This window comes from Perissodus microlepis, chromosome 15, assembly GCF_051167445.1.
Source record: "Perissodus microlepis isolate ML-2025 ecotype Zambia chromosome 15, ASM5116744v1, whole genome shotgun sequence".
Taxonomy (NCBI): domain Eukaryota; kingdom Metazoa; phylum Chordata; class Actinopteri; order Cichliformes; family Cichlidae; genus Perissodus; species Perissodus microlepis.
Window position 1 is genome coordinate 4920900 of NC_140475.1, and position 22869 is coordinate 4943768.

The 22869-nt window shown below is 41.4% G+C and overlaps 2 protein-coding genes across 5 annotated transcripts; one reads left to right on the forward strand and one right to left on the reverse strand.

Annotated features, from left to right (window-relative positions):
- Positions 1-856: 856 nt before the first annotated feature.
- actr10 (actin related protein 10) lies at positions 857-11453 on the reverse strand. Its single transcript, XM_084952523.1, has 13 exons — positions 11239-11453; positions 10200-10272; positions 10012-10094; positions 9807-9915; positions 8835-8942; positions 8589-8656; positions 8334-8413; positions 7644-7679; positions 6984-7063; positions 6803-6876; positions 6516-6597; positions 2369-2570; positions 857-2195 (listed from the first exon to the last, which is right to left on the reverse strand). The coding sequence occupies exons 1-13, from the start codon at positions 11313-11315 to the stop codon at positions 2014-2016; spliced, it is 1254 nt and encodes a 417-aa protein (XP_084808649.1). The 5' UTR covers positions 11316-11453; the 3' UTR covers positions 857-2013.
- A 1279-nt stretch (positions 11454-12732) lies between these two features.
- armh4 (armadillo like helical domain containing 4) lies at positions 12733-21823 on the forward strand. Of its 4 annotated transcripts, none has more exons than XM_084952521.1 (8): positions 12733-12936; positions 14225-15129; positions 16377-16748; positions 17287-17439; positions 17555-17707; positions 17887-17918; positions 18355-18504; positions 18615-21823. In XM_084952521.1, the coding sequence occupies exons 2-8, from the start codon at positions 14247-14249 to the stop codon at positions 18687-18689; spliced, it is 1818 nt and encodes a 605-aa protein (XP_084808647.1). In that variant the 5' UTR covers positions 12733-12936; positions 14225-14246; the 3' UTR covers positions 18690-21823. The 4 variants fall into 4 exon arrangements, with proteins under 4 accessions (XP_084808647.1, XP_084808645.1, XP_084808648.1 ...); XM_084952519.1 differs by lacking the exon at positions 12733-12936 and adding an exon at positions 12943-13111; XM_084952522.1 differs by lacking the exon at positions 12733-12936 and adding an exon at positions 12943-13111 and having other exon boundaries at positions 18355-18489.
- The last annotated feature ends 1046 nt before the right edge of the window (positions 21824-22869 follow it).

A 22869-nucleotide genomic window follows, 5' to 3' on the forward strand; every position in this document is an offset into this window, starting at 1 on the left:
CACCAAGCCTAGCACAGGCCTACGATTCAAGTTCCAACTTCATATATTCATATATTTGTGGATTCTTCAAGGCAGCTTTGCACGACTTCTTATTTGTCTCTTATACCAAGTCCTTTTGTAGCCCTTCAATTTATCCACTGTATGAAATAGGCTGTTTTAGTGTAATTTCCCTTCCTTACCTTTTAAACCACCTTTCTTTTGACTGGCTGCCTCTTACAAACAGAAGGTTTGAATGGCTTCCATGCCGACAGCCACAGCTCTATGGCTAAAATGACTGCATAAGGGCCGTCTGATCTCATTAACGTCAAAGATTTTGAGTATAGAAAAAAGTGAAGCCTGAGCTTTTGGCTCACATTACTTGCACATATGGTGAATTCATATGGTTAAAATTATAAGAAGTCATAACCGATCCTCTTTGATCAAATAAAGATTTTGTGTAATGATCACTTACTGCAATCTAAAAGGAAGGGCTGAACCAATATCTGGGGAGTCCCCTTTCCAAGTTCCCACCTAGGCTTCCAAATCAGATAGACAAGAGGTCAGACAGAGAGACGGACAGCTGCTGTTTCCTGTCTCTGGGAACCAGGCTGATACTCCAGTCCCACTTCTATTCAGGGGAACGTGGGGTTTCCCTCAGCTGCAGCAGAGGGAGCAGGTGGGACAGCGCTGCTCTGTATGTGCAGATGTGGGCAAGTCTGTTTTTAGTTGATGTTCAGTAAAGGATCATTCATGTACAATCAAACTTCTGCCTGTGCCTGAGCATTCACCAAAGCTTTCACTTTACACTCCAAATTGAAATGACGGCTTACTGCCGTCACTAAAGAAAATGAAAAAGAAACAAATGCACACCTTCCAGTTTCATCTGCATCACTCAGTGTTTATTCCTGTGACTGAAATCCAAACATTTGATTTCCCACAATTTTGTTTTCCAGTCTTGATATACAGGTGCATTGTGGGTAAATGCTACTGGTTCCCAAGCCGTCAGACAGAGCAGCACTGAGTGATTAATGTGACCCAAAAGGCCAAACACATGTGACTCGGTTCCAGGACATGCAGGCATTAACAGTGTGTCAGGGCAGGGCTGAATAAGAACATAACCTACACCGTCATCTAAACACAGTGCAGCACGAGTGCAGAGGCAGTGGATGTAACTCAATTTCTTCATTTTTCTTTTTTAATCCCAGAACTACACAAACATCCTCCTGTCAGTCTGGATATTTATTTACAAAACATTACAGTTACCACTTTTCATGGGAGAAAAATCACTGAAAGCATGTTTGACTGTGTATTTCCACAGGGTTTGAGGACTACAGAACAACACGATAAAACACCACACACACACAGAAATCTTCTCAGTTACTCAGCCTGATTACACTTCATCAATATTGCGTACGTGTGGGCGAATACTTTGCATCACGCTGACCCACTAAATAGAAGCAGGAAGCGTGGCTTGTGACCAAAATAAATGACTGACACAGCAGCATTTTCTGTAACTCTGCTGACAAATCAATGACTAAGTTTACCTTGGTAATGACTAGAAACTTTTCAGTGGATTGTGCGACTCACTTTAAGTGCAAAAACAGTACAGGAAAATAAAAAAACAAAACAAAACAAAAAAACCAACCAAAAAAAAAACAAAAAAAAAAAAAAAAAACACAGGAGGTGTGGATCAGAGTGAGAGAAGTACATACAGATTTAGCATCTCGCTAAATGAGGCTTTAACAGAAGACGCAGCTTCGTGGAGCTCAGACATTATTCCAGATTTAATAGAGCGAGAATTCCTGTGCAAAAATATTCCAAATGCTGAAAAATCCAAACATCTGCTCTTTTCTTTTGATACTCTTTCCAAAACTCTGCTCGCCTGATCAAACAGTCAAATAAAAACACATACAATAACTGTAAGGTTGATGACCTGACATTAAAAACACTTTGAGCTGTTTGTGTCGTTAAGAGTGAACTTCAAGTGTTGTGATGTTAAGTTACAGATTACTGAAATGTTGGAATTAATATATTCTACTTCTCTGTAGAGAAGGCTCTCTTCATCAGTGGAGGAGGGGTCTTTCCTGCTTCATACAAAGACTCGGGAGGAGGGGAGCTCAAGCAGCACCAGTCTGGGATTCGCCCCATCTGGTTGTAGTAGTCCCGTGACACAGACCTGCTGCCTAGGATGTCCTGAAGGGCTCCAAAGATGGCACCTGGTGAGGAGTTTACAAATGTTACAAGAGGAGCCACAAACTTTTTTTTTCTTCTTACTTAAAAGTAGAAAAATGCTGGCAGTGTGTTTTATCAGATGTGATGATTGTGATGGATTTTTTAATCCACAAGCCTTCACTTCAGCATGAATATTCAATTTAATTTCATATCTGACCTCCAAGCCACGCAGTGCAGTTGGGCTTTGCAGGGGGAGAATGAATACGGAAGCTCTTGCTGGCCAGCACGTTACTGTATTTGGGTTTCTCCACCAGGAGGCGAATCTCTGCCAGCAGGCGGTGCAGGAAGCCGGGCAGCATGGCGGTGCCTCCGATCACCACCAGGTTCTCAGAGAGCACTTTACGGGTGTCGATGGGGCACTAAAACAAACGCAAACAGATATTTTGAGAAAAAAAAAAAACAAAACACTGGTGGAAAACATCTGCTCTTCACTATCCGACTGCTGCTACGGGGAAAAAGAGGCAGGAGGTGGGAGTCATCCCAGCATTACAGAAGGATTCTGGTAAAATGGGCTGACCCAGACTAAAACAACATGATACATAACAGGGACTGTGACGTTATTGCGAGTGGTCTCAGGGGAGCTGCAATACATCAGAACATTATGAGCAGTTCACTATCGTGTAACATCAGACTTAAACGTTTACATCATTACAGTAAAAGTGTGAAGCTGTGTGAAGTCGGCTGTTTGGGTTTATGAGTTTAAATACGCTGTTCTGGACTGACTGGATCCCCATAGTGAAGAGCAACAATGCTTTTAGTTGCACTGAATGGTTGCAGCACAGCAGCCAAACAAAGTCAAACTGCACAGCCCGTTTAACTGCTGGATAATGTGCAGAGCGACGCTGCAGGGGTTGCTAACTTCCTCCAGCCAGAGATACTAAAGGTTCAGTAAAGGAGAGCAAGGAACAAACTAAAATCCACCACTAGGAAAGATCAATGAAGCAAAAATCAAAGGAATTATGGAACCTGCATTACAGTACATAACACACTGAGCTGAAACACACCAAATAGTGTGAACAAACGTTGTAGAATCGACGGGCGGGACTGTATGCATTAGATTAGGCTGACAGAGATCACTCCCACCTTCACTATTCCCAATCTAACAGATGTTTTATCAAAATCTGGTCATGTTGGTCACGGGTGGTGCTATAGTACTCACTATATCAAATGAGTTACTAGTAATAACAAGAGCACGCAGAGTGCAACTCCCCCAAACTTTGATGTCTGATAATGGGTGTATCACAACATACTTTTAAAACTTTTATAAAAGCTTGCTTTTTGTAACCACATGCTGATGTATGACCTCTGACTGACAACCTTGAGTAACAACCTAAAATGGTATTTTTTTATGATTTTTACCCAAATGATTCAAAAAGCTGTAAACACTTGAGATTTCAAAATGCTCCATGCTGTTTGACCTTGCCCTAACACTGAAGGTCAAGGTCAAACGCTCAGCCAAACTAGGTACTCATGTTCCCCAAGTAAGAAGGAGAGTGAGAATGGCATCATGCTATGATACAGAGCTGACAGTGATGGTACAGGGGTCTGGAACTAAATGGGATTTGCTAACAGGCTCAGAATCAGTAAATGCCTGGACAAACTGCGATGCTCCTCGTATTTAGGAAAAATTAATTCATTATGAGAGAGCTGACAGAACCTTCCTCTTATAAAAACAAGGCTAGCAGGGGCAAGCAAACACATTTTAAGTTGCCCCGTGTTTACAGTCAGTGCACTCCAGTCATGGCTCATAGAGCAGGATCTTTAAAAGTGTTGGCTCACTTTAATGTGTTTAATGCAAATGCACCCAAATCCAAAACATTAGATGTAATAAGACAGCGTTGTGTAAGTAGTGACACCGGCAACCTCTGGAAAACTTATCAACTCCTTTTTTTCCCTTTTGTTTTACAGGAGCAGTGCAGCAAGTATGAGTATTTTGCTTTGGTGGGAGTTTCCAGTGCTGATGGGTTTTACAAAAAAAAAAAAAAAATGCCACCGTTTCCACTTCAAGTCAATGTAACACTCATAATCGTTTTTAAAACACGTCTGTAGTCAGCAAGTTGGAACAGCATTAGTTTCTGTTCTCCAGTAAGTGACAAACGGCTGCCACGGGTTGTTAGAGGACTGCACTAAACACACTTAAAGAAAACCTGTTCACGAATGGTAGACAAGGGAAAGTGATACAGGACAAAACAAGCATCACGTGACAGTTCACTGGGAAAAGATTTCAGTGCTGGACAATGTGAGCACTTGTGTGCAAAGAGTATTTGGAGCTGTGTTTACACCTACAGGCCAGTGGTTCTTGTTACTAAACAGGGAATCAAGGAAGCCTTTTAGGTGAAAAGGGAAAGACCATCTCTGAACCGAGGAGGGCGCCTAGGGTACATTATTCAATATCTTACAATGCTGTGATTACAGTCACTCCCCAACTCTCTGTGAATGGCACTCTTGGAGACTGATCAGTGGTTATGACAATTTGCATATTGACAATCATGAAACTGAGCTCATTGATAGTGGTGCTGGTTTCACTCATTATGCAAATATACTGTTTATAAAGTTGGAGAAACCTGCAGACAGCTGAGACTGAAGGAGTCACTTGGATGAGTGAAAAACTGCTTCCCCTAGAGGTGGAAATCACCAGACAGCTGACGATACAACATTAACACAATATTTCACTCGTGATAATATATTACCGCAATTTTTAACATTTCGCAATAAGCTGAGTAATTCAGTGACACCATCATCTTTTTCAACTGCAAATTATTTCCTCCAAGTTTAACTTCCCAGTATCCGTTTTATCCAATAAGATAATGTTAGCTCACTTAGGTTATGTCTTGCTGCATAATGCGACTGTAAAGCACACCAACACCGAGTAAAACCTGCCATAAATGTTGCCATAAGACAGAGTAGGTTTGCTATTCGTCTATAATTGGATGGGGTCAAGTTGGCAATTACATGCAATCTGTTTCTGATAATACACCAATTACATCTGTTGCTGCCTACATACGCAGAAATCACACTTAACAGCAGTTCACTTTTAAAATATAAATTTTTCCTTAGTAACCTTTGTGCTCTTCAGGAATAACAAGAATGCAACCAGCTGAAAGCCAGCTGAGTTGAGTCCCCTCGAGATGTGGTCACTGATAAAGACTGAGTGAGAACTGTAAAATAGACTTGTGATGTAAAGTGGTTGTGAGTGTGCGACACTGTCAAGTTTACAAAACCGTGTAGTCACCACAAGTTGTGGGGGGAAAAATGTAGTACAATCTGGAGGCAACCACCAATTTATTTATTTATTTTTAAATGCAAGGGGTTTTTGTGTGTGACTGAGCCATTAGCTTGTTCTGAATTTTAGGTGGTAAATGTGTCCAGTGTTGGATGTTTTTTTCAGTAGAGGGAATTTAATGCGAGTTAGCTCTCTTGTTTGTAGTATTCCCAGAGTATTTTAATTTATTAAATAAAATGTCTACATTCTGACCCTCTGTATTGATACAATATCACCACACAAAATATCACGACACTGTGCTGTATTGATTTTCCCCCTACCCCGAGTTTATCCAACTGAGAACACTATGTCCAAAATCCCAAAAGGTTGATTCTGTTCATCTGGACGTAGCGTTTTCAGTGGGAGAAACGTTTCGTCACTCATCCAAATGACTTCTTCAGTCTCACCTGACTGCAAGTTTCCCCAAACTTATAAACACTACATTTGCATAATGACTGAAACCAGCACCACTAACAATGGGCTGGGAGGTCAGTTCCTTGATCATTAATATGCAAATTGTCATGACCATTGATCAACAACCACTGATCAAAGACCATTGATCAATGATCATGAGTACCATTTACAGACAGATGGGCAACAGTTGCAATCACAGCATTGTAAGATGGTGAAAGATGGACCCTTGGGCCTCCTCCTCGATTCACAGATGGTCTTTCCCTTTTCATGTAAATGGCCTCCTTGACTCCACGCTCAAACCAGCGTTCCTCCCTGTCCAGGATGGATGTTTTTCAGTAGAGGCTACGTCCAGAAACAACTTCCAAAGATTGCCTTACCTGGATGATTGATCATGCATCAAAACATGTGGAGTGAAAGCTTTTCTTAAAACAACTAGCCTAAGCTAGTATGATCTCTGCTGTTAGTGGTCCTCATGACCACAATAGCTTGCCAATGTCTCAAAAGTAGCCAAAAACCATATAACATATATATTTATACCAAGGTATAAATAGTACTTTCAGTAAGTATCAGCACAGATAACATATTAACGATACACATTACTATGACTAAATGAGAAACTCGTCTTTACCTTAACCAGAGTATCGAGTATCAGAGTGGCCACACTCTTCTCCTCGTTGTCCTGTTCAAACAGAATCTCCATCACTGAGTCCCTGGAAAAAAAGGAGAAAATGGCTTTATGACACCAACTAAATGACAGTTAATAATAACAGCAAGCTGAGAGTGATTACACAGTCATTTTAAATATAGGAACACGTGGAAATACCTGAAGCTGTATAACGTTACAGGAAAATAGAAGGCTCTCTCTGTCTAACTCTTTCTTTAAGCAGACTATGAGAGCAGATAAAAAGGGCATACCTGATGGATCCTTTGATATGCAGGATTTTCTCTCCATCAAGCGGGTAATCGACATCTGGAGGAGGGGCGGGCCGCTATGAACACATTTAAAAGTGTTTCATTAAAAAGTGCAGGATTTGTCATTTACTCAGCACAAATGTTTGGGCAGTTGTGGTAAGCAGCATACAAAGAGCTGACTTACCTCTGCTGTGCCATCCAAGTTAAATTTGGCTTCTTGGATTTTGAGGCCTCTTTGCAGGTCACTGACAAAGCAAGTTCTCACTGCAGGAAACAAAACAGCACTGGCGGTCACATAACCAAACTAGTAGACAAGAATGTTTGCGACCAAGCATAAGGAGTTGAAGTATTTTCCTTTCACTCCTTCCATAACTGTGGTTTAAGTTCATGACTTACAATGAATTAAAAAGACATAAAGACCCAAATAAGCCTAAATGAAACATTTGTTACATAGCTGACAACCCCATTTTGCAGCACAGTCTCAGTAAATTATACTTTTGCATCATTATAAAAATAAGTGGATGGGTGTTTCGCCTATTCTTAATCCTTCATTGTTCCAGAAAAAAGCCACACAAAATGCAAAGGAATTTTTTACTTGCAAAAAATTAAAAGACACACTTTTGTCTATCAACAAAAAGGCTGTAGCCTCCACATCCTGGAAACACAGACAGGTCTCAAACTGTTCTCAGAGTAAAAACAAGGACTGCTGTTGATTAGAAAATGTAGGTCAACCTCACTGCAAGAATATTCCAGGGGATGAAGGGTGGACAGACAGATTTGTTTGTGTATAGACTGTCCATGGTGCTCAAGGATGGCATAAATAAGGAATGTCAGTCAAACCTACCCTTGATGTCTTCCACTGTTTCTTCTGGGATAGTCCCTGGTTAAGAGATTAAAAATGGAATATAAGAAATGAACATTCAGTTTCTTGAATTTACTTATGCATCAATCAGCCAATTTTCCTATTTCTCTTTCCCGTTTGATTTATGATGCTGAATCAGCACTTGGAGAAGCCGATACTGCAGCAGAGGACAAGTGTGACTGCTGGGTCTGAAACGAATCCAGCTATGAAAAACTTCAGGAAAAGCCACCACTGCTGAAGCAGAGACTTTTTTGGTGTTTGGCACTACTATCATTACACAGTTTTGGGGCAATACAGTTTCAAAGTCAGTGGTAGGGAGTTAATTACAGAGATGCATCTTTTCTCATTCTGCTGCAGCTGTAGATCTCACAGCTCAACTCAATATACTCAGTCTGGTTCCCTCCACCAAGAAAAAGTGTGGAGAGAATCTCTAAAATAGACTGTATGCATAATGCATAATTCACAAACTGAAAAAGCGATTCACTCAAATGTCACACAGAAACAAGTTCTTCCTATGAATAGTAAATGCTACATAATGGGTCACAGCCATTATATTCTTCTATTCTTGGCACTGTAAAAACCAATCAGCAGTCCATAACAGAGTTATGCCTTCACAAGTGTCCCCATTTAAAAGAAGAAGACAGACGGTGTGTGCTGACTTTCTGTATTTACCAATGGCGGCTTGTACGCTCTGCCCTGTGGTTGTGTCTGTGTCCACGGTGCACTGTTCCACGAGAAGGCTGTCTAACTCTCTACAATAAACAAACACATGCATTTTATGCAACGAAACAAGAGATTGAAATGATTCAATTCAACAGTCAAAGATTTTCAATCATGATGCAGGAAAGAGAGACTCAGATGGATTATTTTCTCAGTTAAATGTGTACAAATCACTACACTGATGCTGTTAGAACCTTTAGTACTTACTTATGGATGTCTTTTCCTCCCAGAGGCAAAGCTTCCCAGGCTGGCAAAATAGGAGTACACTCACAAACCTGATTTCCAGAGTTAAGATCAGCATCATAAATGTCCTAGATCTGAAGCTAACAGTACAATAATGCCTGCCAAATAGTAAATATGTGTAAGATGCATTAATTAAAACATATAGCATGTATATAGCAGACCATATTGTTCACTGTTCTAGAGACCACGCTCATGATGGGAAAAGGATACGGGCAGCACCAGCGTCTCTGTGTAACCACAGTCCATCACGAGTGCAGAGTTGATGCCTAAAGTCATGATGGCCATGAGGTGACTGGGAGCAAATAGCACAGATGGCACCTAGAAAATGAAATCATTCATGAAGTAAAACTTTAGAAATTCCTCTACTAACTAAAATTTCCTTGTTAACATAATCATTTTGTTTATCAGATATTAGATTGTTCTAGTTTATTATAAAGTTTAGGTGGAAATCATGTAAAATCTGAATAACAGGTTGTTAAAGTGTTGAACATGATGTGTAGATTAGGCTACTATCTATTACCCATCTGACAATGCAATTGCCACTGATAACAGTCATTTATGAGTCAGGCATCTAATTACACTGACTATTATTTCCTATTATCCATTACATAGAGCATTCTCAATGATGCCATGACTTTCATACACAACCTTGAGCATGAACTACAAAAAAACAAACAAACAAAAAAAACTTAAATATGAGGCACCCATAGGCAAAATAATTTGTCTGCATCAAGTAACAGTAGTTATCATAATAAATGCATTAGTTACCTCTTCTAAATCAGGTCAAATTAATTAAATATAAGGAGGGATTTACACAAGAGCTAATTTTAAGTGGATTACACTGTGATCATCAAGTGTGGTTTTAGCTTAGCTGCAGGAGGAGAGAAGAAGTGCAGCAGTTCAGGGAACTAGGGCAGGTAGAATGACGGGGACACCTGCTGTTCTCTGCTAATCAACTTTTGTGCACTCGTGTGCCAAGAACTTGATGACACACATCAAGACCTCAAAGCTTATGCTTCCATGACAGCTGTGCACCAAACTGAGAAAAGAAATCTTTCCTGACTTGTTGTTTAGAGTTGATGGTGCTCTGTCGTGTTGGGTTTTTGTTTTTTGTGCACAGAGTTGCAAACAGATACTTTATATTAACTGGTCTGATCCCAGCACGTGTCTCTGCTTTCGTACCTCAAACTGTTTGAAGAAAACCTTTGTGAGTGTCTCCCTGAAGTGGGATGGGCAGAGGATGGACTCGATGATGACCACTCTTCTGTCGCGAGGGTTCACCAGAAGGTGCCTAATGAGGCAAACGGGAAAACAAACTCTGATGTGATGTAGCCGCAAGAAAAAAAGAACTACAATAATCTAGTCATTTATTGGAGAAGAATCTCACCTGAAGTACAGTATGTGGACAAACTCTTTGAGGATGACATAAAGCTCTTCTGTATTGATGTTGTACTGAACCACTTTGACTGCCTGAATATGAGAAATCAAATACCAAATCACCAAATATTTTTGTTTATTCCATTTCCACAAATCATTCTACACAATTCCACTAAGCAGAACACGGCAGACTCTCACCTGCTGCTGTCCCGGTTTGCGGATCTCGCTCGGAATTATGAACCTGGGCCCCGTTTCCCCTGCAAAGCCACATCTGTGAGAAAAGGAAGCTGTCAGCTGGCATAATAGGAGATGCTGAAAATATCAATATTTATATAATAACCATTACCAGTAACTGTTTTAAATACTATAATTTTAGGTCCCTCAAACTTTATGAAAACCAAAAACGTATTTCTAAAAGACACGGTCATTTAATAAAAAGGGCAAAAGCACCACAGTTTAGTTGTAAATAAAACAACAGTGCATATTTGTGTTGGATATTCTGTGGCAGTAACTGCAAACAAAGACGACAGTATTTGAAAAGATAATAACAGTCCTCTTGATCTTCACATGACTTAATGTCTGTTTGCCTTCCAGCAAAATATAACAAAAATGACACTGAAATGCTTTCAGTAAATAAAGATCCATTTGCTCAGTATAAATACCCGTTAATATACAACACATGTGAGGACTGTGAAGTTACAGAGGCAACGTTTAGATTGTTTAGACATATGCAGAGGAGGGATGGTGGACAAAGGATGTTGATAATGAAGCTGCCAGGGAAGATGTAGTGAAGGAGGACACGCAGAGAGTTGGTGTGACAGCGCTAGGCAGTCCTAGAAATAGGGTATGAGAGACGACAGGTGGCGAGCTCTAAGAGAAGCAGCCGAAAGAAGAAGGTTTAAGGTCTAATGAGAGAGCTTTTAAATTATTAAATTAGCATTGATAGCACTTGGCATTAACTTAAAAAAATGCTAGCTGAATGCTGACAGTTACTTAACCTAGCCTAGCATTGGCTACGTGGCTAACAAGCTAGCCCCCATCAGCATTCACTACCAAAACTGTGGTAGGTTTTTTGGGGTCAAATTTAACGACGTGTTAGACTTTAAGTCTTCAGTTCCCTAAAATACACCTATAGTTGAGAGGCGGGCGAGTTATTTCAGAAAACAAAGATGCATTTTAGCATATTTTGCTAGCTGAGTGGCTCTATTAGCAGGGCGGGCTAACGGTTGATACTCACTTTGTGTATGCTGCTCCTAAGTCAATAACAATCGCAGTCTTCTCTCCTCCGCTTCCGAGCCCATCAAATAATGGCATTTTAAAAGCTGCGTCGGCTTTGGACGAAAACTGTACGTATAATTAGCGCCGGCAGCCTCAAATTAGCATCCCACTACAGGTCTGTTGTCTTCCTGTTGGACTGGGCGGGGCCTTCAGAAAGTAGTGACATCACGCGAGGAGGGTGCCTGATCAAAATGCGCTTAACTCAGTATAAATTAAGAATAACGCCAAAATAATGTTTTGCTTGCAGAGCACTTATTGAAACCAGTGTTAAAATTGATGTACATTCGATTTTAAGAGAATTAAACACGATTTTTTTTTAATTCTGTGAGACTCAAGTGTAGCGATAAAATGAAATAAAATACAATAAAGAAAACTATTTGATAAAAAAATAATTTGAAATAAACTCTGTTTAGGTGGAGGTAGCCTGAAAGAGGAACATGCAGAGAGAAAGCAGACTTCTTGCAACTAAATCTACTCCCGAAACTGTCAAAATCAGTTGTAACACCGGTAAACTTTGTATTCAACCATTCAGATGCCAATAATGATCAAATGAAAGTGTTGCTCTCTTATATACCAAGCGATCGCCACAACAGGCGGATCCACAAACAAATGCGGGTCTATTTAATTTAGAATTAGAGGTGTTAGAGGTGTATTATTTACCACATACTAGGCATAATTGGTACAACATCTCAGTTCATTCATGTCTGAAATAAGCCGTTTTAGTTCTCTATATCTTCACCTTTAAACCACATTATTCTGATTGGCTGCTCCTTGCAAACACAAGTTTTGAGCAGCAGGTGAGATGTGCTTCTGTACTCACAGCCAGAGGTATGTGACTGAAATGATCACTAGATCCGTGCCATAGATCCAATAGCAAGTAAATACAGGGCCACGACTGCTGAACCTGAGACTTTTATCCTATAAAGGCACCTTGTAGGGAAGAGCAGTCTGTTATGATTTATGAAATGAGACATAATCAATTTGAAAGTTCTGAACACATCTTAATGATCACCCAATCACTGTCATTTTTTTACTCTTTACAATAATTAGTTAACCCAACAAAACACACCGAAGTACCGATCGTATGGGGCTAGTATCGATTCCAGTGTTGGAATTGGTATTGGATCTATAGATTTGATACTATAGATATTTGGATCGAACATCTAAAATGATCACATTAAGGATATCTTCTTCTACTAAGAGAAAAACCTTTAGTGATCACTTATATGTCAGGAGTATCGGAACAGCTGAGACGCATTTTTTCTAAACACGCTGCGCCAAAAACTGGACCACCCCAAAGAGGCCCATAAGTACTGCTTTTAATCTAATGTAGCTCAATGCATTTTTGCTTCTGTGACAATTAAAGTGAATTCATAAATATTTTTATTAAGAACTCGAGAACTTGTCCACTCTCCTCTTTTCACACAGAGGAGCAGCCGAGCAGCTTTAAGTGGGGGGAGCTGTCTATTCAGCACCACCACCAGCATGAAGTGACCCTTTGGGAACAACTGCACAAGTCTGCATTAGAGACGAAACAGGAAAAAAGAAAGAAGTGACAGAAGCATCTGAACATTTGAATCAGAGCACTGGCTGTCAGTTCATGATAAATCTTGCAGATTTGGAGCATTTGGTGGCAGCACTTCAGAAGCAGGCGGAGGTACGTAGGCTGACTTTGAGTCAGTGACGCTGAGCTGCACAACAACAAGCCTCTCCAACATCTTGCCTTCCACAGCGCTGAATTTGTGTGCGTGTCCGACTCTCGTTTTTCTTCGCGCACTGCGAGAGAAGCTCCGCGTCCTCCGAGCAAAGAAACCCGTCATGAACTCCACAAGGTAACACTCTATTTTTAGCTCTGCGCGACTTTAATTCTTGCCTAATGCAAAATCTCGCTTTCGACACCCGAATGTGATGGGTGATGCGCCTTGGGGGAATGCATCGGTGCCCGTGAGCCTATGCATCGCTCCTTTCTGTGCAGACTCGAGAAGTATGATTCAACACCGCAGTGTGAATTTTGTTTACAACCCAAATTCTCGGGTGATCGTGTTGTCATGTGGAGGACTGCATGAGCGTACCGGCTGAGTGTATCAACTGTATTGATTCCGTGGAAGGCAGGATAGTGGTTTATCCTGTAACATGCAGTTCTGTGCATCATCACTGCTGGGAAAGAATTTCACTCAGACGCTCGTCTGACTCAGGCAATAAGAAGGGTGTCAACCCTGCATGTACTAGCCATCTCTCTCATTTTGACAGCAGTGATTGATGATTAGTTGGTCTTTGTTATCACATCAAATGAAGCAGCAAACATGCCATGGTACGTGATTTTCTTTACATGTCTTTAAATCCAGTGTGCAATTGGACTGTGAGCACACACACATCCTTTCTGAGGAACGCTCTGTTTTAAGCTGGATGCAGTTGAGTGGAAATGTACAAATCTTTCATGGAGCCATCTGAAGAGGATCCTAGAGGATAGAAAACCTGGTGCTATTTATAGGAGAAGTGTGGAGGGGTGCTGAGGATTGCTGTGTCAGGTTCCCTCTCTTTCTCTCTCTGTTTCTCTCTCCCACTGAGCAGCTCCTTCTGTTTATACAAAAATGAACAAAAGAGTCAGAGATGAAAGGGAATTTCATCCGCATTAAGAAAAGAAAAAAATGCAAGCGCAAGATCAAAGCAAAGGCAGGCAGAAATGCTCTGTTAATCCTCTTCTCTGTGGTTATCAATGGCGATCTCAAATTAAACACAGTTTGCATTCTGACCCTTTAATCTATAGTTGAAAAACTTTCTAACTTGGCCCTGCTGGGTGTCCGTCTCCATTCTCAAGCACCGCCACCGTTGCTTTGTCCATGTCTGTATATGTCAGCTGGGAGACAAGGCGTAGAAGTTGTAGGTAGGGATTGGTTACACCTCTGTTAAGCCTGTTAGCATGTGTCATTTCTGTTCACTGTCAGCAGGCACTGAGAAGAGCCAGAGATGCTGATGCTTGGGATGCTCCATCACCTCCTACTGACTGGGACGTGTCTCTGTGTCTACGGAGCCCCGTTAAATCTCCCACACTTCAGCCCTACGCAGGCCGGCTCCTGTGAAGGACTGTGTGCCAGCTCGGTAACAACCACCGGGTCAACACATGCTACAGATTTAAAACCTACACCATCAGATTCCAGGCATGAGAGTGACCTGACAGTGAATGTAGGTGGAGGAGGAGGGACTGGCCCACATGAACGACCCAGGGGGACTGATGCAGTGACGCAGACAGAAAATGGGGACAGTCTTGATGGAAGATCTAGGCTGAGTGAGGCTGGTGGAGAGGCATGGAGCCAAAGCGCCGAGATAGAGAAGATCGGGAGCACATCTGAGATGAGAGACTCTGAAAAGCAGTCAGAGTCTGTGGATTCAGAGAGCAAAAAGGAGGATGCACCAGTTCACGGTGAGCATTTAATTCCAACAGGTGGGACAGAGCAGTCGGACATGGACACCAGTACCCAAAAAAGGACTCCAAGTAGATTACTGACCTCCACTTCAGCACCATCACACCTGCAGACTTCGTACAGCCAAAAGAGTAACCCCGCTGGAGCATATGGGACAAAAAGCTTTGATTCTCACTGGGATAAAGACACAGAAAGAAGTTTGCCAGAACCTCCAAATCCCTCTGTTTCCCTCTGGACCCAGACCTCCCACAGTCCCACCCCTCATTTTTTTACCCATCAGGCCTCTTCACCTTTGGCAATTTGGGGCCATGACAGCACAACTATGTCCTCACTACCAGACCCATTTTTACCTGAAATCGGACCGAGCCTGATACCCAGAGAGGATGGCCCGGAAAGTCTGTGGACTGAAGCAGCAAGACCCGGCGGAGGTAAGGCAGGACAGTTATGCAATTAATGTTAGCATAAAATAGGCATGCACAGTTTAGTTTTATTGGGGTGGCACTCCCTCTACTCCCTGATTGTTCATCAGTTGCACATGTGCACACTAAAAAGTCACAGTATGCCTTCAAAGTGTGCGAGGTATTGCTCCACAGTAATCGTCACCCCAGTAAGAATTCGTTCCAACAACATTCCAGCTTGCTAGATTTCGCAGGGTTTCATAGGGCTTCATTAAAAAGTATGGCAGAAATAGGAATGATATATCCAGCAGCGGATTTTGCCTTTGATGATTGGCAAAGAAGGCGCCTCCTTTTGCAGACTCCACTTTGAACCCCAGCTGGGAAGCATGGCAGTCTAATTACTTTCTATTCTTGACTCTAGTCTGAAAAAAGAGAACACACACACACACAAGCCTGGAAAAGGCTGGTGGCAAGGTACGTTATACAGCTCCGTGGAGGAGTCAGCCCCCTCCTCTGTCTCTCTCTCTCTCTCTATATATATATACATATATATAAATATATATGTATATATATGTTTAGCCCCGAATGTCCTCTCACTCCTTCTCACTCTTCATACTCTCCATTCAGGCTATTGTGAAAGGGCCAAGCTGGTTATTATTCAGTGAGTCAGGACAGGGAATTGGATTAAAGACGTCTGTCTGAGCCAGTGTGCGTCCATGTGAGGATTGTCTGTTTGATGAGACTTTCTCCCAATGGCAAAGGAAACTCAACTCCCAAAATAGTCTTATGTAAAAGGATTGCAGCGTTCAGAAGCATTTTTCCACCTCCTTCAGAATGCTTTGGACTAAAGGTAGTAACAGTTTCTCTTGTGACAGTCCCCCTTCCTGTGTGCTAGCCTCTTATCTCAAAAGAACATTTTTTTCCAAACCATCTTCTTTTCATTGTGCCTTTGCTGCATTGTTTTGAAGCAGTTTATAATGAGAAAGCTGCGTGAGCAAAGAAGCTGTTTCAAAGGGCCGCTTTCTGTCATAAATACTACATAAGCTACAGTATGTGCTGAATACAGCTGCTGCTTCTCTGTAGAAAACATACATTTTTAATTTTAGCAGTCAGCTGAATTGTGTGTAGAGAGACAGCGAGACGCCTGTCTCATCGTCATTTGTCTTCGTTCAGTCAATAAATAAAAGCCAGCTGATCGGAAACGTTCCAATTAGATTGTGATGCTACACACAGTGATTTTCCATGTGACTCTGAGCTTGTCTTGGCACCACCTGCAGCGGAAACTGCCCTCCCAATGCCCCAGGATGAATCCACAGAGGCCACAATGTCATCGGAGGCTCTCCCTCTCATCTTTGAGCCTTTTGAAGACATCACATCTGAGAGTGCGACGGCGGCAGCAGCACCGGTCACCCATATGTCAGGCAGCAGCCGGCCCAGAGGGCTTCCTCGGTCAGAGGCAGGTCTGGACCAGCTGGTCACTGTAGAGAGTGACAGAGACGGTCCATCACATGCCTCACCCGTCCTTATTCCAGACTGGACGTCACCTTGGCAGACATCTGGCAGCGAGCTCCTAGAGCCATTCAGTTCCTCGGGTCCATCTGCTTCTCAGCAGCAAGTCAGAACTGAGCCGGACGACCATTCGGAGAAAGGTGAGACAGATGATGTGGCACGACCTGAATGTGGATATTAGATCATATGGAATCATGATATAAAATCATACATATAGTCTGTGTGTAATGTGTAAATGTGCCATATAAATAAAATCAACATTGCCATTCAGGTTTTTTTTCAAGATTTAGTCAATTTCCTAAAAATTAAAAGTATTTCACGGTGGTGCCAAAGTAGAACTATAATAGGGATCAGAAATTTTAACCGTTCAACAACACTGAACATTTTCTCTGTGTGGCGACGCCTCGGTGGGTGGAGGTGACGTTTTTTGGCCTTTATTGGTAGGTTTCACGTTTACATTTACCTTTTCTAAGTTTGCTTCTTGCCAGACTCCGTCTGACACTGACAAAGTGGTTGAATCTTTCATCACTACCACTTCATTGTGGCATGAATTGACCCAACAGCTGCAGAGACAGCAGGATTGTATACTGTGCATGGCTTTTGAAGTTGCGCACTTGCAAACATGTACAGCTGTGCTCACACTGCTCCTGCTGTCCTCTTATTCTGTTTTTCATTTAGCAAACGTAGTCTCTGCGAGGACACTAAACCTGGAAGACAACGTGTCCTCGGCCGGCCCCTCTCTCTCATCTTTCCAGCAAGCAATGACAATGGTAACCATGACAACCCATCAGCCAGCACACAAATCCACATCAGAGGAGATGGACTCTGAGGGTAGGACAATTTTTTAAATGCCACCTACAAGCCACTCCATTTGCAAAAATGTTCATGTTCAGTCATAACACGTGTCCCTCTGTACACCTGGATGATTTTTCTTTATTCTCCACAGAGGACCTGGAAGATGACTTTGAGAACTCTGAGGAATCGGTGGAAGAAGACAGTGAAGAAGACCAAACAGAAACATCTAAAACATCCTCGACGCAGCCTCCATACAGTCTCATCCCACCACCTCCCGTCTGGGTTCAACGCAACCAGGGGCTAAGTATGAGAACACAATTTCTAACCCATATTTTTAATCAGCAGTGGGACATAACTTTTAGTATTAGCACTTCTGCAAACATGTGTTGCCCTCTTATAAAAGACCGACAAAAATAAAGAAATTTTCAGCTTATCAATTTTCAGATGTGTTGCTCTGATAAACGAATGTCTCTTTTCTCCCAGTGCGTAGCTGGGTGGAGCTAATCAGAGAAAAGGTAAGCCTACCCTCTGCTGTCTGTAAAAAAGGTCAATTTTTCTTTTACCTCGCCATGAGGCGACGGATGACTCACTGATATATCTTTTTCTTTTGAGCTACCAGGGTTTTCTTTAAGGTGCATACTGTAAATATTTGTTACATGTTCATAGTTTTTGGGTTGCACAGTTAGTTTGATGACGATCAAAATATAGATTCGTGCCAGGTATACTTAATAAAGAATGCTTAGGTCATTTTTCATAATCAACTACAGTATGTTAGCTAATCTGTATAGGGTTGGGGGTGGATAAGCTGGAGGTGGCGGTTGGGGAGACGGAGGTCTGGCCTTCTCTGCTGAGACTGCTGCCCCCATGACCCAGCCCCGGATAAGTGGAAGATGGTGAAAGATGATGGATGGATAGGTTAGGGTTTGACCTCTATGCCATCACCCTCTACAGGCGGGTTACGTGTCCGGGATGTTGGCCCCTGTGGGTATCGGTATCACAGGGGCCCTGCTAATTGTTGGGGCCCTCTACAGCATCAGGATGATTCATCGCAAGAGGAGGAACAGCTTTAAACACCAGAGGAGGAAGGTCAGACAGCAGGAGGTCAATAACTTTCTTGTTTTCACTCGTTATTGTTGACCGGTCACATGGAGCAGGTCTCTGTGGATCTTAAATGCATAAGCTCAACCTTAAAATAATTTTTCCCTCTCCAGCAACCCCGAGAACCCGGCACAAGCCGTCAGGACCAAGCCATGCTGCTGGCCGACAGCTCTGAGGACGAATTCTGATGAGAACCTTTTGGGCCTCTTTTGTTGGTGACCACTCGCCATTGCTTCTAAACTGGATGTTTAGCAAACACCCCCATCGCTACTGCATCTCCACTTACCCTGGGGCTGTTTGGGTATGACTCCTCTGATCCACTGAAAGGGACTGAGCATAGGGCAGTATTTGCATAGGTGGCGCACAGGTCAACCAGGCACCCACCTCCCTTTCTGAAATTATCTGAGCACTTGTCTAAATGTTGTCAGATGCTGCTGAGTCTAAGAGTGTGGTAGGATTGGTGTTTTCCACCTTTTTTGACAACAAAAATAACTAACTAAATAAAAATAATAATGCATTGAGGGAGCGGTATTCATAGGATGGAAGTGTTGCTGGCAAATTAAAAGGGGGGATGTGAAAGCCAGCATGTTTTCCGTCAAGTTATACATTGAATGAAAAGTGACGTGACACAAATAATGTAAATACATTACATGTAGTACATGTAGCTGACTGGGGGTCAGTTGTGTTAGTGTAAATAAAGTCTTGTGTATTCCTAGACTTCAATAATTTTGGGAAAACTGCTAATTTACAGGAAGCTGGATTAGATCACTCTAAGCATATCTGTCTGTAAACTGAAACTAACGACGATAACAAACATGTTGGCTAACATTTCCAGAACTCACTACGAAATCGATCTTTAAAAAAAACAATAGAAGAAATTTAAAGTATTAGTGTCCTCTTAATTATTTTCTAACCATCAGACAGAGTTAGGCAAGCTTCAGGCAAAGGTAAGCTAAAAGCTACTGAGCTAAAAAAGCTACAGGACTGTGCAAAAGTCTTGATATGCCCTGCATTTCTTACTATTTTGCAATGAATTTGGGAAACAGGTAGTGTTTTATTTAAAGCTGCAAACAGCTTGAACTCTCTTAAGCAGCTTTCTTGTTATGTAAGTTTTCAGGAACAGTTCTCCAGGCTTCTTGAAGGACATTCAACGCTCTTCTTTGGATGTTGGCTGCCTTTTGTTCTGTTCAATAATGCTGCTTCAATAATGTTGATGTCCAGGCTGTGAGAAGCCCAATCCACAACTGATAGTATTACTCTGTCAGGTATGCTTTTACTGCATTGCTAAAAAAAAAAAAATTAAGCTGTGGCTCTGACAGTACTTTGGCATTCCATCAATTTTGACAAGATCCCCAAAACTACTGGCTGAAACGCTGCCTCAAACCATGACAGAACGTGGTTAAGTGATTGTTGGACACTTATTTTTGCATCTTTCTTCTGACCTCCGTGGTATTTATTGATAATTAACCAAAATCTGAAGATTTTCATTCATCACTCCGCAAGACTTCTTGCCAATGATTTTCAGTCCAGCTCTTGCATACCTCGGTCTTTTCTCCCTTTTCCCCCTTCCTTAAAAATAGCTTCTTGATAGCTACAGAGAGCACTAAGATCATTTCTGATGAGGCTTCAGTGAAGATGGATCAACTGAAGGGCCAGGTCTTTGCTGGATTTTTCCGATTTCTTAAGGACAGTCTGCCACTTCTTTTTTCCTCAAATATTTTAAGGCCACACTGAAAACCATGCCAAGACATGCCAGTATTTTTTTTGCTAATAGCTCTTTAGGAGTCACCTTGTTGGTCTAAAAATACTGTTTCATATCTGTCAAACTGGAAATGGAAACAAATCAAGTGACAGGCTGCTATTAACAAACTGCCTAGAGGTACAATTTAAATTGGTTCTTCACCAAGTTGTCTATTACACTGGTTAATCTCTTGAGTTAGGTGCCTTTTTTATTCTTGAATGATTCATAGGTCAGTATTACAAAATGAACATTCCTCTGAAAATGGTCAGGTAGAAGGACTGGACTGAAATTAAGTGAAAAAGCAGCCAATTTCATGCCAAAGAAAAGCCTGGAGAACTTTTGAAGTTACACCTCTAAAAAAATAGTCTGTCTGTCTGGCTGCTTGGAAATAAATACAAAGAAATGAAGCGCAGCTCAAGAGCTTTGCAAAGTACTAGAAGTCTCTACCATCTATATTATCTTCACACACACTTGACAGACATCATAGTAGTACTAAACTCTTTTCCAACTCTTCTTAACCTCCTAGGACCTGGCGTCTACATATGTGGACATCACATTTTTGGTTATTTAGACCCAAATACTCAATTTTGCTCTACAAGGGCCTGATATCCACTTACGAGGACATTATACTGCTACTCTTCTGTCGAAATTTTAAACGAATATCCTCATTTGTGGCTCTCATTTTTCTTAGAAACAAAAATCAGGTAAAACCCCCCCCCCCCCCCCCCAAAATCGAATTCTTTGTTTTTACATTCATCGGGCCCCGATATGCCCAAATATCAAAGAGGAATTAAAGATGCATGCTGTGGAAGAGTTTGGGTCTTAGGAGGTTAAGGAAGTAAATAAGCATTTTCTCCCAAAATGTCAAACTATTCCCGATAGAACCTGTCACATTTGCTTGGTTTAAAGTGTGAAATTTGTGCAAATGCAAACGTTTTATTGAAAGCCATCTGTTCATATTAGTTACTGTGAGAAACACGTGCAAAATACCACCATCCTATAAAAGTATGTAGCATAATGCGATATGAACTCACTGCCACTTACAACTCCATTTTTGTCCCCAAGTGCATGACTGAGCCTCAGTCGATACATACGCTGACTTGCTGCAGAGATTTCCCATAAATTAAGTGTTCCTATTGGCTGGAAGAGCACAAACACGAGACAAGAAAGATTCATATTTACGTGTGTGCTGATCTGCTACTGACAACGTGAAGGGTTTTGTCGGACGCTCTCGAACCAGAATTTTACCTTGCTTGGATAAAATGAGCAGAAGTCAGGTTAAGTTTAAAATCTCGTTTTTGAAAGATAAGTTCAAGAAACTTCTCTGCTGCAGTCCAGACAGAAAAGAGGCACAAAGCAGTTCTAGGTATTTGATGCACATTTGTTATCCCAATGTTAATAAAGTGTCTTTTGTTTGGGAAAAAAAAACATTTTCTGTAACTTCATGAACCATCTGACATGCTTAATGAACAAATGCCTGTTTATACAATATAATACTGTTTTAGGGTATGTGTGATGTAAAATGGTAGACTCTTTTCCCCTTCTTGATGTGGATGTGATCAAATAAACAGCTCTTTTTGATGTCTGATTGTGACTTCTTTTTTTTGACACACAGATACAGCCGCTTCAGACAGACAAGACAACCCAGTTTTACAGCATTAAAAAAAAAAGAAAAGAAAAAAAATCTAATAATTTATTTCTGTGTTCTTTTTCCACATTAAATAAAAGCTATTGGACATTTCCAGATCAAAAATAAATCAAGGGACAGGAAGAGGAACAGAGAAAAACAGACATGCAAAGAAAAGAAAAACAAAACTTTTGCTCTCCTCTTTTCACACTTCGTAGATGGTAGAAAGGCTGCAGAAAGCCCCTGTGGACCAGCTGCTTGCTTGTGAGGTTTTGTGTCACACATCGACTGCCAAAACAAATGCTAATAATAATTATCTGATCAATGAACTTGCGTCAACTGAGAAATTAAGGGGTATAAATTTCGGATTTCAGTCACCCGAGGTCATGACAGCACAGTGGATGATCAGGATGAGGGGAGGGGGAAAAAAAACCAACTGTTTCTGATGTCATTTCAGGGCAAAACTGAGTCTCTGAGAGAAAACTGGGTAATGGATGCAACGCCACAAGGCACAGCTCCAAACTGATTATTGATGACGAAGCCCTTCGGTCTGTGAGCATGATCTGAACACAGCCACTGTGGCAGGCTGTAATGCCCATATATACCCTAATGGAACAGCGACAGTTTGGCATGACTGAGGCAAAGAGACCCAGTTCCTTCAAAACTGAAAACACCTCTGTTTGAAAGAGGGAGATGGGTGGGACCTCCAGAATAAACCACAAGTAGTTTGATAAAAATCTAAACAGTGTCTGATGAGCAGCAAAGGTAATAGTTGGCGTTCGGGGATCTATAGATTGTTTTTGTACTTTCACATCATCTCTGGATGGGGTTAAAGTAGCACAGAAATTAAAAATAAAAATCAAATCTGATAAATCAACACAATTCGCCCCAAACCCAACAGATGACCAAAAAAAAAAACAAAACAAACAAAAAAAAAAAACATGCTTTCAATATATTCAACGAAAAGAACAACACTCGTATACAAATCTGAAAAAACAAA